The sequence below is a fragment of the Myotis myotis genome, unplaced genomic scaffold (assembly GCF_014108235.1).
Source record: "Myotis myotis isolate mMyoMyo1 unplaced genomic scaffold, mMyoMyo1.p scaffold_m19_p_4, whole genome shotgun sequence".
Lineage (NCBI taxonomy): Eukaryota > Metazoa > Chordata > Mammalia > Chiroptera > Vespertilionidae > Myotis > Myotis myotis.
In genome coordinates, this window is record NW_023416346.1 from 32,311,356 (window position 1) to 32,325,483 (window position 14,128).

The following is a 14,128-nucleotide window of genomic DNA, read 5'->3' on the forward strand; positions in this document are numbered from 1 at the left end:
TCATGTCCTGGGCAAGGAGTCAGCATCTAAATTCTGAGACAAGTCCCTAGTGTATTCCATGGGGAGAAGTATAGCTCTGGGGGTTTCAGCAGGCAGTTCACCAACAGACAGCCCCAGCCCCTTGGGTGAGATTCAGGGGCTGGTCATTGAGGGAACAACTAGGAAGAAAACAGCACTCACTGAGATACTAAGAAGACCCCAAAGACTGGGATCCAGGCACAAGTAATGAGAACCAGCCTGGGGGCTAGGCTGAGACTGAAGCTGGGTAGAGATGGAAGTGGGGTGGGGGGTTAGCCAGTATAGGAGAAAGAGGGTTGCAGGGACAATCTGGAAGGACAAAACAGGCTGTTTGGGTGGGAAGTGCATCTTGGAAGTACTACTCTTTGTTGGCAAGGGACAGGGGGCAGACTTGTATTCACCTACCAGAGAAACGTGCTAAGGAGCTGCCTAAGATTCTCTCTCCACAAGCTTCTGACAACACAGAAATCTTACGGGGCATCCCCCCAAGTAAAGATATCTACTTGGGGCTATTGTAGAAATGCCTTTTTAGGTAGTTTAACAATTGGACAAGGGACTTTCACATACCTAGGACCAGCCATATAAAAAATTCCTCCAGGTCTCCTACTGGAGTCACCGAAAGCCACACACCCCCTTGGCTTAAAAGGCAACAAACTATCCTATCCAGCTTGAGGTGCAGGCCTCCCCACGCTGGGCTCTCCCACTAAGATTGCTCTAAGATTGCTCGGCAGTCAGTGAGCCACACTCCTAGTTGTCCTCCTGTCCAACCCCCAAGGTCATTACTGCTTCCTGACTTTTGCCCATTCCTCACCTCTTTACCAATCCAAATGTTCAACTTTATTCAACATAGAATATAAGTATGATTTTTTTTCAGTGGCCCCCCTAATGTTGAGTACATAGCTCTCAATTCCCATAACACAACCATGCACTTAGTGATATAGTTGCCTAATTTTCGTTCCCAAGTAGTTTCAGTATGTACAATGTTCCTGCAACTAGATCAAAGTGTCTTTGAACATAGGGGATGAATCTTCCTCTTGTTATGTTTGCTCCATAGCACGCAGCAAAGATCTGGGGGCATAATAGATATTTGTTAGCTTGAGCTCTGTCTTCTCTATGAAAGGGGGACAAAAACACTTCTGGTGTCAGAGACTGCTTAGAACATGGGGAAAAGGCCCTAATTACTTTGGAAGCAGCTGGTTGCCTATACTTTTTTTATTTTTAAACTTTGAGAAATAAGGAGAGAGCAGCCTCCTCTAGGGAATCTAGGAAATACTTGTGAGTAAACATCTTTCAAGTCTTATATATCCTGCTGTCTGCACTGGCACTCAAGAAACCATATCTGGGCTATATACCACGCCCTCTGGGTGTTTCTGTCCACTGATGACACAGAGTGAGACAATAAATTAGTTCTGAAGAAGTGAGTCAGACGATGAGATCTTCAAGTGGCATAGAAGGCTGATAGGGAGGATGCCTTGGCACAGGCATACTATTCCAGTGGGGCAAGCTGCCTCTTCTACTCATCACAATCAGAAATGTCTTCTCAGAGGAAAACAAGACATGAAGGCATGTGATAATCTATACAAATTTTATTTTAATATCAATTTGTATGGAAACAAGCAGGTGTCAGCGTTATGCAGACACGGAAAAAAGGGAAAGAAAAAACTCTAGTGATGACTGATCTTGTATTTACATCATTTGGTTTCAACAGGGACAGGAAGTTTTGCTGTTAGCCTCCTGTGGGAACTCCAGTTTCTGCACCTTCCCCTGCTGCCTCTCAGCATCACGATAGAGCAGGGATTTCTGCGCCTTCAATCGGCAAGCCAGGCACATGAAAATTGACTCTACGTTCTGGCTCTCTTTGGGGTCCTTGGCCGATGTCTCAAACAAGAGCATGTTGTGGGCATCGGCAAATTTCAGGGCTAAGTTGGAGGGCACCTGGATCTGTTCCCTCAAGTCACACTTGTTGCCCACAAGCACTTTTGGTACTAGCGGGGGCACAGCATGCCCATTGCATTCTTGGATCCACATTTTGAGGTTGGTGAAGGATGTCATCTTGGTGACGTCATAGACAAAGACCACTGCATGCACATTGCGGTAGTAATGCTCAACCATGCTTTTGCGGAAGCGTTCCTGACCTGCTGTGTCCCACACTTGAACCTGAAAGATACAAAAACCCATGTTTGCAGTCAGGAAAGGAAACATGAATAGGCAGGAGAAAACGTGGTTCTGTGACATTATAAAGCTGAGGTGACAAGCCCTGACACAGGAAGTAGTTCTTTGACAGATTGGCAGAATGGATTTATAAAAGTACTAGAGGCCCAGTGCATGAAATTCATGCATGGGAAGGGTCCCTAGGCCTGGCCTGCAATCAGGGCCGATCAGGTTCCCCTCCTCCCCACCTCCCCGCCTCCCCTCCCTGCTTCCTCCTTCCCTCGCTCCCTCAGTGTCCCACCATGTTCTGTGCCGCCCCCTAGTGGTCAACACACATCATAACAAGCAATTGAACTCCCAGTCTCCCAGTCAAACTCCCTTTGCATATTAGCCTTTTATATATATACTAGAGACCTGATGCACAAAAATTTGTGCACTCGGGGGGGGGGGGTCCCTCAGCCCAGCCTGCACCCATTTGCAGTCCAGGGCCCCTTGGGGGATGTCCACCTGTCGACTTAGGCCCACTTCCCAGGGGATCAGGCTTAAGCTTGCAGTCAGACATCCTCCTGGCAGCCAGGGAGCCCTCGGAGGATGTCCAACTAAAGGCTTAGGCCCCCAAGGGAGCTGTGATGAGGAAGCTGGGGTGACAGAGGAGCCATGCTGTCCCGCCCCACCGCCCCGGGTCAGGCTGCACACGGGACGCCCGCCGCCCCGGGTCACAGATAGCAGGCCCGGATGGTGGCAGGGCAGGCAGATGTGCTGTCCCGCCCTACTGCCTTGGGTGGCAAATAGCAGGCCCGGATGGTGGCGGGGCAGGTGGGATGGTGCTGACCCACCCTGCCTGCAGTATGCAAATTAGCCACCATCTTTGTTGGCAGTTAATTTGCATATCACGCTGATTAGCCAATGGGAGGCGTAGCGAAGGTACAGTCAATTACCATGTTTGTCTATTATTAGATAGGATAAAAGTATAGAGAGAAGTTTCTTTCAGGATTTATAAAGTTTTTCTTAAGATTTTTAGTTGAAAATCTTGAGTTGAAAAACCTTATGGTTTTTAGTTCAAAAACTGGGATGTACATGAATCAACTTTTCTGAGGGCAATTTGGCAATGTTATCAAGAACCTTAAAAATGTTAAAAACTCTTTGAGCCTATAATCTCACTTCCAATCATCTACCAGATATACAAAAGAAATAGCAGATATGTGGTCAAAATTTTGTACAAAAGTCTTAATCACCATGTTATTTATACTTTTTAAAAAACAGGAAACAGCCCTGGCTGGTTCTCAGTGGTTAGAGCATCAGACCGAAGGGTTACGAGTTCAATCCTGGGTCCTGGCCAGGGCGTGTGCAGGAGGCAACCAATCGATGTGTCTCTCTCATCCCTTCCTCCCTTCCTTCCACTCTGTCTAAAAATCAATGGAAAAAATATCTTCGGGTGAGGATTAAAAAATAATAATAAATAAATAAATAAAAAACAGGCCCAGATGGCATGGCTCACTGGTTGAGTGTTGATCTATGAACCAAGAGGTCACAGTTTGATTCTTGGTCAGGGCACATGCCCAGGTTGCGGGCTCAGTTCCCAGTGCGGGGCGTGCAGGAGGCAGCTGATCAATGATTCTCTCTCATCATTGATGTTTTTATCTCTCTATCTCTCTCTCTCTCTCTCTCTCTCTCTCAGAAATCAATACAAATATTTTTTAAAAAACAAACAGGAAACATCCTAAATGCTCAGTAGGAGAGGAATAGCTAAAGTTTATATAACTTTAGCTTTATAAGGGTTATTATGCAGCCATTAAAATGTTTTCACCTCAAAAAAAAAATGTTTTCAAAGAATAAATGGTGGAGGAAGTGTGCACAAAATATAAGTGAAAGCAGGATATGAAAGTTTTCATATGCTATGGTCCTAATTTTTTAAAAAATTAAGCATAGTCATATGCATAGGAAAGACTGGAAGTGTATACAACAGAACATTAATGATTGTTTAAGGGCAATGGGACTATAGGTAATATTTATTTAGTTCTTTTTTGTTGTTGTATTTTTCCAAATTTTTTACTCTAAGTATTCATCACTGTTTTGGGTTTTGTTGTTTTTGTTTTTTTTATGACTTTTTAAAGAAAACAAAGTTAGTGTTTAAATTTCAGCTTTTAGCTCAATTTATTTTGTTCACTTCTTTGTTATGTAAATGATAATTTAGCTCACTGGATTTTTCTTCTGTATCTCACCTTTTTGGATAAAGGCCAAATTATGAAGGAAAAATGCTGATATAAGTAACATATACCAGGACGCAACTTCCAAGGGACACTCTGGAGTCGACACACATTCTGACCAATCTATTTCTCCTTATGCATCCAAAATCTTGGACAAGAGAAATTCATATGCAGAATGATGGTCCCTAAGCCTTATGCAATTCTCAGTTATCAAAGAAAATGTGATTATGGTCACTAATTGACTACTGTGGTTCTTAAAACGAAGTATAGCCTTTATTTGGAGTTATTGGTCAGTCAATGTAATCTAGTAAATATAATTGAATCTCCTTGCTCAGTGAAGATCTTAACAGGGCCCCAGAGTCATCATTCTAAACATCAATTTTCATTGTCTAGGCTTCCCTTCATTCCCTCTGTGGACATGGCCACCATATATATGCCTTTGGCATGACCTTCAGATTCACCCATTCTTTTTTGGTGTTGTTAATCCTCACCTGAGGATATTTTCCCCATTGCTTTGCACAGAGTGGAAGGGAGGGAGGAGAGAGAGAGAGAGAGAGAGAGAGAGAAAGAGAGAGATGAGAGAGACACATCAATTGGTTACCTCCCACACGTGACCCAACAGGGGACAAGGAGTGAACATGCAACCCAGGTACGTGCCCTTGACCTGGAATCCAACCCTTGACTCTGTGTTGTGCCAGCTGACACTCTAACCACTGAACAACACCGACCAGGGAAGATTCACTCGCTCTTGTTTTTTGATTTTCATTTCCCTAGGACAGACCCTCTTCTCCTCACTTCTGGACTACAGTGAAGTTTTTTGGATTCTAGATGTCTCTACTCCAGTGCTTCCTCATACTGCTTTCAAACTAGCCTTCCTAAATCCCTGCTTTTTCAGCATGTCATCCATCTCATTAAGAAATTATGTTAGCCTTCTGCATGTGGCATCAAATGGAAAGTTTTGTCTGCCGTAATTTTACTTCACCCAACCTCGTTTCAAACTACTCAGCTACACCTGGTTCATTTCCTCTGTACCTTTGGTCCTGCTAGTTCATCCTTCCCTACATAATCGGTTGCCCCCTCATTATCCTAACTAGATCTTGCTCATTCTTCTAGTCTTGGTTCATGCCCCCACCTTCTCCCTAAAACCTTCTCCACCTTCTCTTAAATTCTCTTTTCCTAGGCATTTCTAGTGCCCTTTGAGTCCATACCACACCATTCAGAATATATTTATTTGTTCTCTAGATGTTTCATCATTGCTCTTGGCATCTCTCCAGCTAAACTGTAAGCTGTCTTTTTCTGCATCCAATCACTTATCAATATGGTTGTCGTTGAAATTGTCATCATTATCAACAAGCAGTTTTGGCCTGAGCTACCAAAACTACCAGCAGTCTGGCATCCCAGGTACCTGCCAAGGCGATTTCAGAGACAACATTCAACTTTGGTTATGCGAAAAACATAAGTCCTTGAAGACTGATTTGCTTTGGCATGCAGAGCCAGAAAAGATTTTCATTTCTTCCACTGCTCTGGTCCTCTGAGCAGGACGAAAGAGAGAGCAGGCCAGGGGAGGAATTGAGGTCAGTGGGAAGAGAACAGGTATAGCACAAGAATATCCTGATCTCTAACTCTTGCCTCTGAATAAGGCTGAATCCCTAGCAGCCCTCAGGCATGTGGCAGATGCTTTACCACCATGAGCTCAGGACTCTAAAAATACCTGCCACTAGCAAGAACAGGGGTGGGAGTGTGTGAGGTGTTTGGGGCTGAGTAGGTTGGTTGTTTGGCTTTTCTTTGGCTTCAAAATTGTGTACACCACCCGAGCTGCCGGAACTACAGGGAGGGCCCTCTCTGCTGGAGGCCAACTCTGCCTTTCCAATGTTACGGGGAGCCTTGAAGCTTTTATTTGGAGGCTCAGAATTTAAACTGGAGGCATTGCTCTCATTCTAGCTCTTTATAAATCCCACTTCAAACTCTTTGAGCCCCTGTTTGTGGTGAGAAGTGAGCCAGGAAGCAGGCTTCTCACAGCAGAAAATCAAAAAAGCCATCACAAAAGGAAGAGCACAGCAGTCAGGCTCACTGGACACACACATGACCTCATTTTTGTTTGGGAGTTTGATGTTCCTATTCTTCTCAACATCCTTATAGGCCCCTGTCACCTTCTTCCTCTTTTGCAGCTGGCACTCCTCTCATCCATCATTCATTTCCTGTGGGCACTGTATCTACATGTTGACCCTGGGGGGACAACTGCCCCTTAACCACATACATGCTCCTCCAGTCCTCTTTTCTCTCCAAGGGTCAGTGGGAAGTAATGGAGTTAAACCAACTTGGATACAAATCTCAGCCCAATTACATACTACTAGTTAGGTGTCCTTAGGCAAGTAACTTAGTCTATCTTCAGTGTCCTCCCCTGGAAACTAAGGATAACCATAGGAATCTTGTAGTGATGCTGTGAGGATTAGCATTACTTGTAAGTACATGGCACAGTGCCTAATACACATTCTCCCTTCCTCCCTGGCCCAACAAGTAATTGACCGGGCACTGTTGAAATGCAGCAGTAGTTTTGGAATTGGGAGACCTGGCTCCTAGCTCCTTCACTTAGTAACTGAATAAATGACTAGGCAAATGAAATAACACAAGAAAAAAGAGCTTTTGCAAAATATAAAGTGCTCTGCACATCTTAGTTGTTGCTATTGACTCAGAAGGCCCATCAGCCCTGCCCTAGTAGCTGCTCCTTGGACCCATTGGTTCTCATCCTGGAAAGCGCAGAAAGCTTGGCTTCTTGTCGATGAGATAGAGCCAAGGCACAGGCAGTCAGTGGGGAGGGGAGGACAGAGGAATGCAAGCAACCTGCCATGGTGGCTGGGGGTAGGTCCAATCAATATAACAGGGATGTTGGAGGAGGGTCGAGGGGCACATCCTGGGGAGTTACCAAAGATAAATCTAGCCTTTTTCATCGTTTTCCTGGGGCCACCACTGCCTAAGCAAGCTTCAGCAAGTCCCTCACTCCCTGCACATGCTCATAGCTGACACAGATATTTCTTTTCCCTAGGGAACATATCTGGCATCTTTCTATAGATGATGCATGAATGTCCTTTTGTTGGAGGCCAGCGGGGGAGAGTAGATGTAGAAAAGTGGAGAAAAATACATCTGTAACCTCCTGAGGGTGCCTGAGTGGATGATGGGAATAGTTTAAAACAAATATTTTTTTAACTAGCTGGACTGTCCCATCTGCGTCTAAGATACACACACAAGGCTGCCCCAGAGGTTGGCAAAGAAGGACAGAAACAAAGAGGAACTAATGCACAGAAAGCGAGGAAACAAGGCAGAGAAACACACACTGATGGGTAATTAAACATTAAGCTAACTGGCAGAAGATGGAAGCTCAGAAGCCCTAAGGAAGACATGATGTCATTCTGACTGCAGGCAGCTTCTGAGGGAACACTTAGCTCAGCCTTCGTCCACTCGGTAATGTAACACAGGAAGGTGATTTTCCAAATGATCAGCAGAGAAAGAGATACCCACAGTCCTGGTTGGCGCCTGCCCACAGCCATGGCTAACCTGCAGTTTGCCTGGTCCGCAGGGTTAGGGCTGAGGGGGTGCTAGGTGTAAGGAACCAAACTGGGGAGGAGGAAGTGCTCCCATGAGAATTTACAAAGAATGGCTCCAAAATTAGTTCTGAGTCTCCCCTCTAATACCTCCTTAATCCCACCCCTCACACACCCCCATTTGGCATTTTCCAGTGCTTCTAGTCCGAGACAGGCTCAATATGACTTAGCTAAAGCTAAAGGAGATAGTTCCATAATGATCATTATGAGAAACTCCACTCTTTCTTTGGAGGTTGGGGCATGCCTCCACCAAGGTTGATGTCAGGAACGACTGTCAGCTTTCCCATACGATGTGTCTCTGTGTCCCTGTCACAAGTGACTGCATAGGCTGCATGGACAGCAGGACAAGCCCAGAGCAGGCATTTATATTGAAAAATCACCAGAAGGGAAATAGGAGACCTGAGTTGTAGGCCTGGCCCTGTGTGATCTTAGGCATGTCACTTTCCCTCTCTGAGCCTCAGTTTCCTATCTGTAAAATGTGGATATTGGGTTAAAGGTTCTCTAAGGTCTCTTCCATCTCTGAACATTCTCTGATTCTCACGGCTTAAGTGAGACAGTCAAGGTACAAAAGTAAAACCTAGGTACTCAGCTCAGTGTCTGGGGTGCAGTTAAAGGAGACACCTTGAAGGATTCTGGGTCCTGGGACTATAACCCTGGTCCCCTGGCCTAGAAGAGACTATCAGGCTGCTATGCTGGATGCCACTTGCCCCTGTACACACTCCCCCAGGCCAGATATTGCACCTGAGGGTAGAGTGAGGTGGTAGAGAGCATGGGCTCTGAATCTAGGTTGCAATACTGGTCCTGTCATGGGGAAGGCAGGATAATGAGATGGTGAAGTGCTTGGTTAGGTTCAAAGGTCAAAGACTAAAGCTCAGATCCATATGCCTTTGAGCAAGTTATTTAATCTCTCTAACTTTGATCTCCTTATCTATAAACAGGAATGATAATAACAGTCCTAATTTCATAGGTCTGCTGTGAAGATCAAATATGGTAGTGCATGTAGAGTATCCAGTCTGGGCTCTTGGTTTATTCACAAAGCAGGAGTTTATTATTAGTAGTATTATTATTATTTACTCGTTGGAGGCTTTTCTTGATGCTCATGTTAACTAGGAAACATTGGATTATAAATGTTGTGATGGGGAGGGTGTGAAGACACATTGAATGGAGACACCAGATTGGGTTTCAAAGCCTCAGGGATGGCCCTGGTAATTAAGAGAGTTGTCCCAAATGTGCTGAATCAGTCATCCCCCTACAGGGATTGACGGTATATGCTACCCTAGGACACAGGGAAGCACCCAGTAGAGGCTACACCCTACTCTTGGACTGAGAAGAGCTCACTGAGTCCTCTTTCCCAGGCTCCTTTGAGAGCTGGCATTTTATGGCCTGACAGCCTTCTATTACTGGCTGTGGTCTAGGGCCACTTCAGCCTGGCACACAGGACTTTTCTCTCTCCCCCAAAGGGAGAAGCCTTTGGCAGCCACCTCCTAGTGTGGTTTTGTTACTTGTTTCTTGAGAAACTCCAGGCCAGCCGGAGTGTGGGGCCAAATCTCCTTTGAGATCATGTGCTCACTGCCACACTCTGCCATCTTCCCACGGACAAGCTGGTCTTCGCCTGCTGGCTTTGGCCCTGAGGTTGCAGCAGCTTTAGATGAGGCAGGGTCAGCATCTCCCCACTCCCATAGCTCACCCTGAGATCCTTCAGAATCTGCCCTCAGAGAGCTCCTTCAGAAGTGTCACAAGGTTTCGCCCTCTTGAAATATCATCTTCCCCTAAAAAGCCTGTATGGAGCACTTCTCTGCACGTGGTGTCCTGCTCAGCTCTGTTTCTAGTGACTCACACTGTCACAGGCTCTGCCCCTTGGGAAAAGTCCAGAATCTTTGGCAGAGACTGTAAAATCCAGTTTGGCTAAGTATTGGGCTGTTGTAAGGGAAGGAAACTTTTAAAAATTTCCCCAAGGGCATTGGGTGGTGACCCTCTTCCACTCATTTTCACCTCCCATTTTACACTTTCTAGTTTCCTCCTCTCTTCTCCCCCAGACTCCCAAACACTTCCTTTTTCCTCCATGTAATTTCAGGTGGACTTCTTTCCCCTCTCTTAAACCCAGAGAGCTGCTTGGCTCAATGTGACACTTGATTTTAAACAGGCAGTAGCATTACATTTTAAGGGTCTTAAGGGTCTAAGAGCATATCCATAAGTATATTTCTACTTTGGATTGTTAAGGCATACTTTAGAAATTCCAGAATCTTACAACTTTACATTAAAGAAGCTAGACACCCCAGAGAAAGTCCTAAACAAGCAACCATCAACATAAAGCCCTGGGAAAGGAGAAAGACAGATACCTACTTTGACTTTGAAAAAGAAATGTAGCAATTCCTCCAAAAATGCAAGGGCTGAAAATGATCACTATTACAAAAACAGTGCCCTATATTCCTGACCCTGGGACTCAGTTGTTCTCGAGAGCTCTCCCTTATCAATACTGAGCTGTCCATCTTCCTGAAACATCTAGCATCTTGGCCCAGTTTCTGAAGCCATTTTAAAACACATTCATTGTAGCCCTAACCGGTTTGGCTCAATGGATAGAGCGTTGGCCTGCGGACTCAAGGGTCCCGGGTTCGATTCCGATCAAGGGCATATACCTTGGTTGCGGGCACATCCCCAGTAGGGAGTGTGCAGGAGGCAGCTGATCGATGTTTCTCTCTCATCAATGTTTCTAACTCTCTATCCCTCTCCCTTCCTCTCTGTAAAAAATCAATAAAATATATTTTAAAAAACCCACATAAAACCAATAAAAACATTTAAAAAAATAAAACACGTTCATTGTAAAAACCAAGAAGTCAAGAGTCTTGCAGAGTTTACAATATTTTTCATCATTTTCCCCAGTTGCTAAGCCCTTCTCTCCATATCACTCTGAAGATGGGCCTTGTGGTCATTTGGGCTCTTTGACCAGCAGGAGGGAGCTTTTTACCTTTACCTGACGGGGTCTGACCATAAGCTCAAGAAAAGGTCAGCTATGGGTCTAGTGGAGTTGGTCTTTAGTGCACAGTGTCTTTTGAAGTGACTTTTCTACCCATGGACCTGCCCCCTTCCTACTCCCCTGACACATGAAGCTGCCCTTGTCATGTCCTCCCTCCCACTAGCCTCTGCGCATTGAACTATTCCTGTCCTATTGAGTTTCCACCTTTTCTGAACCAAAAGTGAGTACAAATGGTTAGACAAGAATATCTGTACTTAGCCTACTTCATTAACTACTGAGAAGGGAGGACCAAGACACTTCCGTTGACCCTCAGATAAGTTGCTCTGCCTTTTTACAAAGGCCTGCTGAAGACAATACCGACACAATGAGTAATGGCGAATAGCGACAAATACAGAAGATAGTATTTGAGAAGGACTGTTCCAAAAGAAGTAGTTTTGTCTATTATGAAGGGCTGGTGGGTGACCCTGTCTCCATTTCTTTAAAAGGTTCATGACTTTGTGCCAGAACCACCCCACTCCACCCCTATTCCATTTCAGCCCCAACAGTAACCATAAACTGTAATTTTCTATGGATTTCCATCCTTTCCTCCCCTCTAATGCCTTAACCAAAGTGGGGTTTTGCAGCCTATTGGCCCCCAAGAGGTAGAAGAGACCTCAAGATATGTAAAGTGCTTTGGGATCCATCCCACACCAGGACCGACTCCCTCCTGCCTCCCTCTGCCCACAGGTGCCGCTGCTCCTGGAGCAGGGTAAGGATGGTATCACACATGCTTTTCCTGGCGGAAACTGTCAGGTAGAGGCAGAGGGCATGAATGCACCTACTCCGGCCTGCCTCCCAAAACGGGTGAGGTTGGAACCCCGCGGCTGAGAGAGGAAAAGGGGGATGAGGAGGTGCCAAGGGTCTTGGGCTCAGCAAACAGCGACACAGCCACGCGTCTGAGGCTTCACAACCACTAGATCCAAGCCTCAGGCGAGGCCCCCTCCCAGAGCCCACCCTTCCTGGACCTGACCGGCTGCATCACCTTGATCTTCTCGCCCTCGATTTCCACGGTCTTCTCCCTGAAGTCCACGCCGATGGTGGCTTCAGTCTTGTCCGGGAAGGTCCCGCCGCAGAAGCGGAAGGTCAAGCAGGTCTTGCCCACGTTGGAGTCCCCAATCACGATGATTTTGAAGATGCGAATCTGCACGTACTGGTCCAGCGACGAGTCGAGCTCCAGGGATGCCAGACCAGCGGTGGAGGCAGGTTGCAGGCTCCCATGGCCCAGGATGGGCTGCGCCATCTCCCCAGGACGGGACCAAACTGGGGCCCCAACCCCCCTCGAGGGCTCCACACAAAGAAAACGGCCACGTTAGTGCGCTCGAGGCGAGCGAGCTTTGTGCGTGTGTGTGCGTGTCCGTGAGTGTGTGTCCGCGCGTGTGTGCGTGCGCAGGCACCGTGCGCGCGCGCGTGCAGGGGGTGCCTCTCAACCTAGGTCCCCCTCCTTCTCCTCCAGCTCACCCTCCCCACATTTCCGAAGCACCAATACAAAAGCTAGGCAGGGAAGGGAGGCATAGAAGAGAGACAGCAAGCCGCGAGCCTTCTCCTTCTGCCTGTGCCTCAGACCAGACTCGGGCTTGAGACCCACAGCGCGCCCTTAGCTGCTGCCGCGCCTTAGGCTAGGATCCTCCCTTGCCCGGTCCCCAAGGATATACCGCAGGGAGGACGCCTATGAGGAAAGGGGGGTGGGGAGAGCGGCGCACACCACTACGGGATGGGATGGTCTTCCCTTCTCCTCGCCCCCATTTAGCTTATAGATCTCGGGCTTTCCCACCCCCACTCTCTTGAAGCACGCGGGGGTCAGCGGGCCAGGAGCACAGCTGGGGAGGACAAAGCTGCACCCTAAGGCATCTCTGGAGCACTTTGGCCTTGCAGCAACATTACTCTACTGGGCGGGGCGGAGACACCGCTTTCACCTCCGGAGCAGCGGCCAGCTGAGCCGAGCCGTCTTGGCCCCGTCCCGAGCCTTGGGATAAAGAGATGCTCTCTTATTGAGGAAGCAGGTGCACTCGCGAGCCCCGAGGAGGAGCCTGGGAGGGCGCTGCCAAGACAAGCCTCGGGTAGCGGAGGCCCGCGCAGCTGAGAGGAGGGAGCCAGGGGGCCCTGGTGTGCGTGTGTAGGGGGAGTTACTGTTTCTGTCACAGACTTGCCAGATGTAGAGGGACGCGTGCCAGGCGCCAACCTCCCCCTCATCACACCACGAGCACCCATCCTCTGAATATTCAGGAGAGCGACTCCCATTGGCTGCTGCAGTCGGTTGTGTTTGACTGGCCAATGGGGAAGGCCCGCCGTGGGAGAGGGCCAAACAGGGAGTGAGGGAGGGGGGAAGCTAGTGGTGGCAGCTCCAGCAAAAGGGGACTTTGTTCCCGGGACTAACCATTTCAGGCCCAGGTGGAGGGATCTTGGGACAAGGCATAAACCTCATAGTGTCTTGCATTCCCGAGCTCTCCATACAATCATGTCCTTCTAGAATGGTGGAGTGTCAAAAGGAACTGCAAACCGAAGGTTCACCCCTCTACAACTGAATGTAGAAGAAAGTGGTTGGGTCTAATTTTCCAGAAGCCTAGATTATGCTTGGAAGATGATAAATGAACAGAACTTTCTTATGGTATTAGGGGGCAGCTTCCCAAAGCTTACTAAGCATCACACATCTTGGTCAAGATGAGTACTCCCTCCCCTGAAAGTGACTTCAGGTTCAGAATTTGTTTGAAATAATTTTACTGAGGTATAATTTACATACAATACTTTGTACCCTTTTTATGTTTGCTTTTAAGACTTTATCCATCCTCCCACATATTTCATAGGAATAATATTGACATATGCCAATAGCACCAATATGAGCTGTTTGCTAATGCCATCAGGGTCAGGGATTCCAGCAGCACACATGAGCTGCCATCTTATTTGTATGTAAGACTGAGCTGCAGAAGAGACAAACGTGACCAAATCCATCCCAATATGAGAAAAACAATTTTTTAAAAAAGAAAAAAAAACAATTCAATGCATCAGTGATAGGTCTGTGATGCAACTGCTCAGCCAAGTCCAGGTTACACAAAATGGTTAGGAAGACAGGGTCTTCTAGTTAACAAGCTTTTTAGCTGAGTTAGCAGATATATTTATAGCTAACTCTTTACACATATATGTGG

At 46.9% G+C, this 14,128-nt stretch overlaps 1 protein-coding gene across 1 annotated transcript; it reads right to left on the reverse strand.

The window, feature by feature from the left end:
* Positions 1-1,633: 1,633 nt before the first annotated feature.
* Positions 1,634-12,805, reverse strand: RAB33A (RAB33A, member RAS oncogene family). Its single transcript, XM_036305206.1, has 2 exons — positions 11,971-12,805; positions 1,634-2,175 (listed from the first exon to the last, which is right to left on the reverse strand). Exons 1-2 carry the CDS (start codon positions 12,226-12,228, stop codon positions 1,720-1,722), a joined length of 714 nt encoding a protein of 237 aa, XP_036161099.1. The 5' UTR covers positions 12,229-12,805; the 3' UTR covers positions 1,634-1,719.
* Between the last annotated feature and the right edge of the window lie 1,323 nt (positions 12,806-14,128).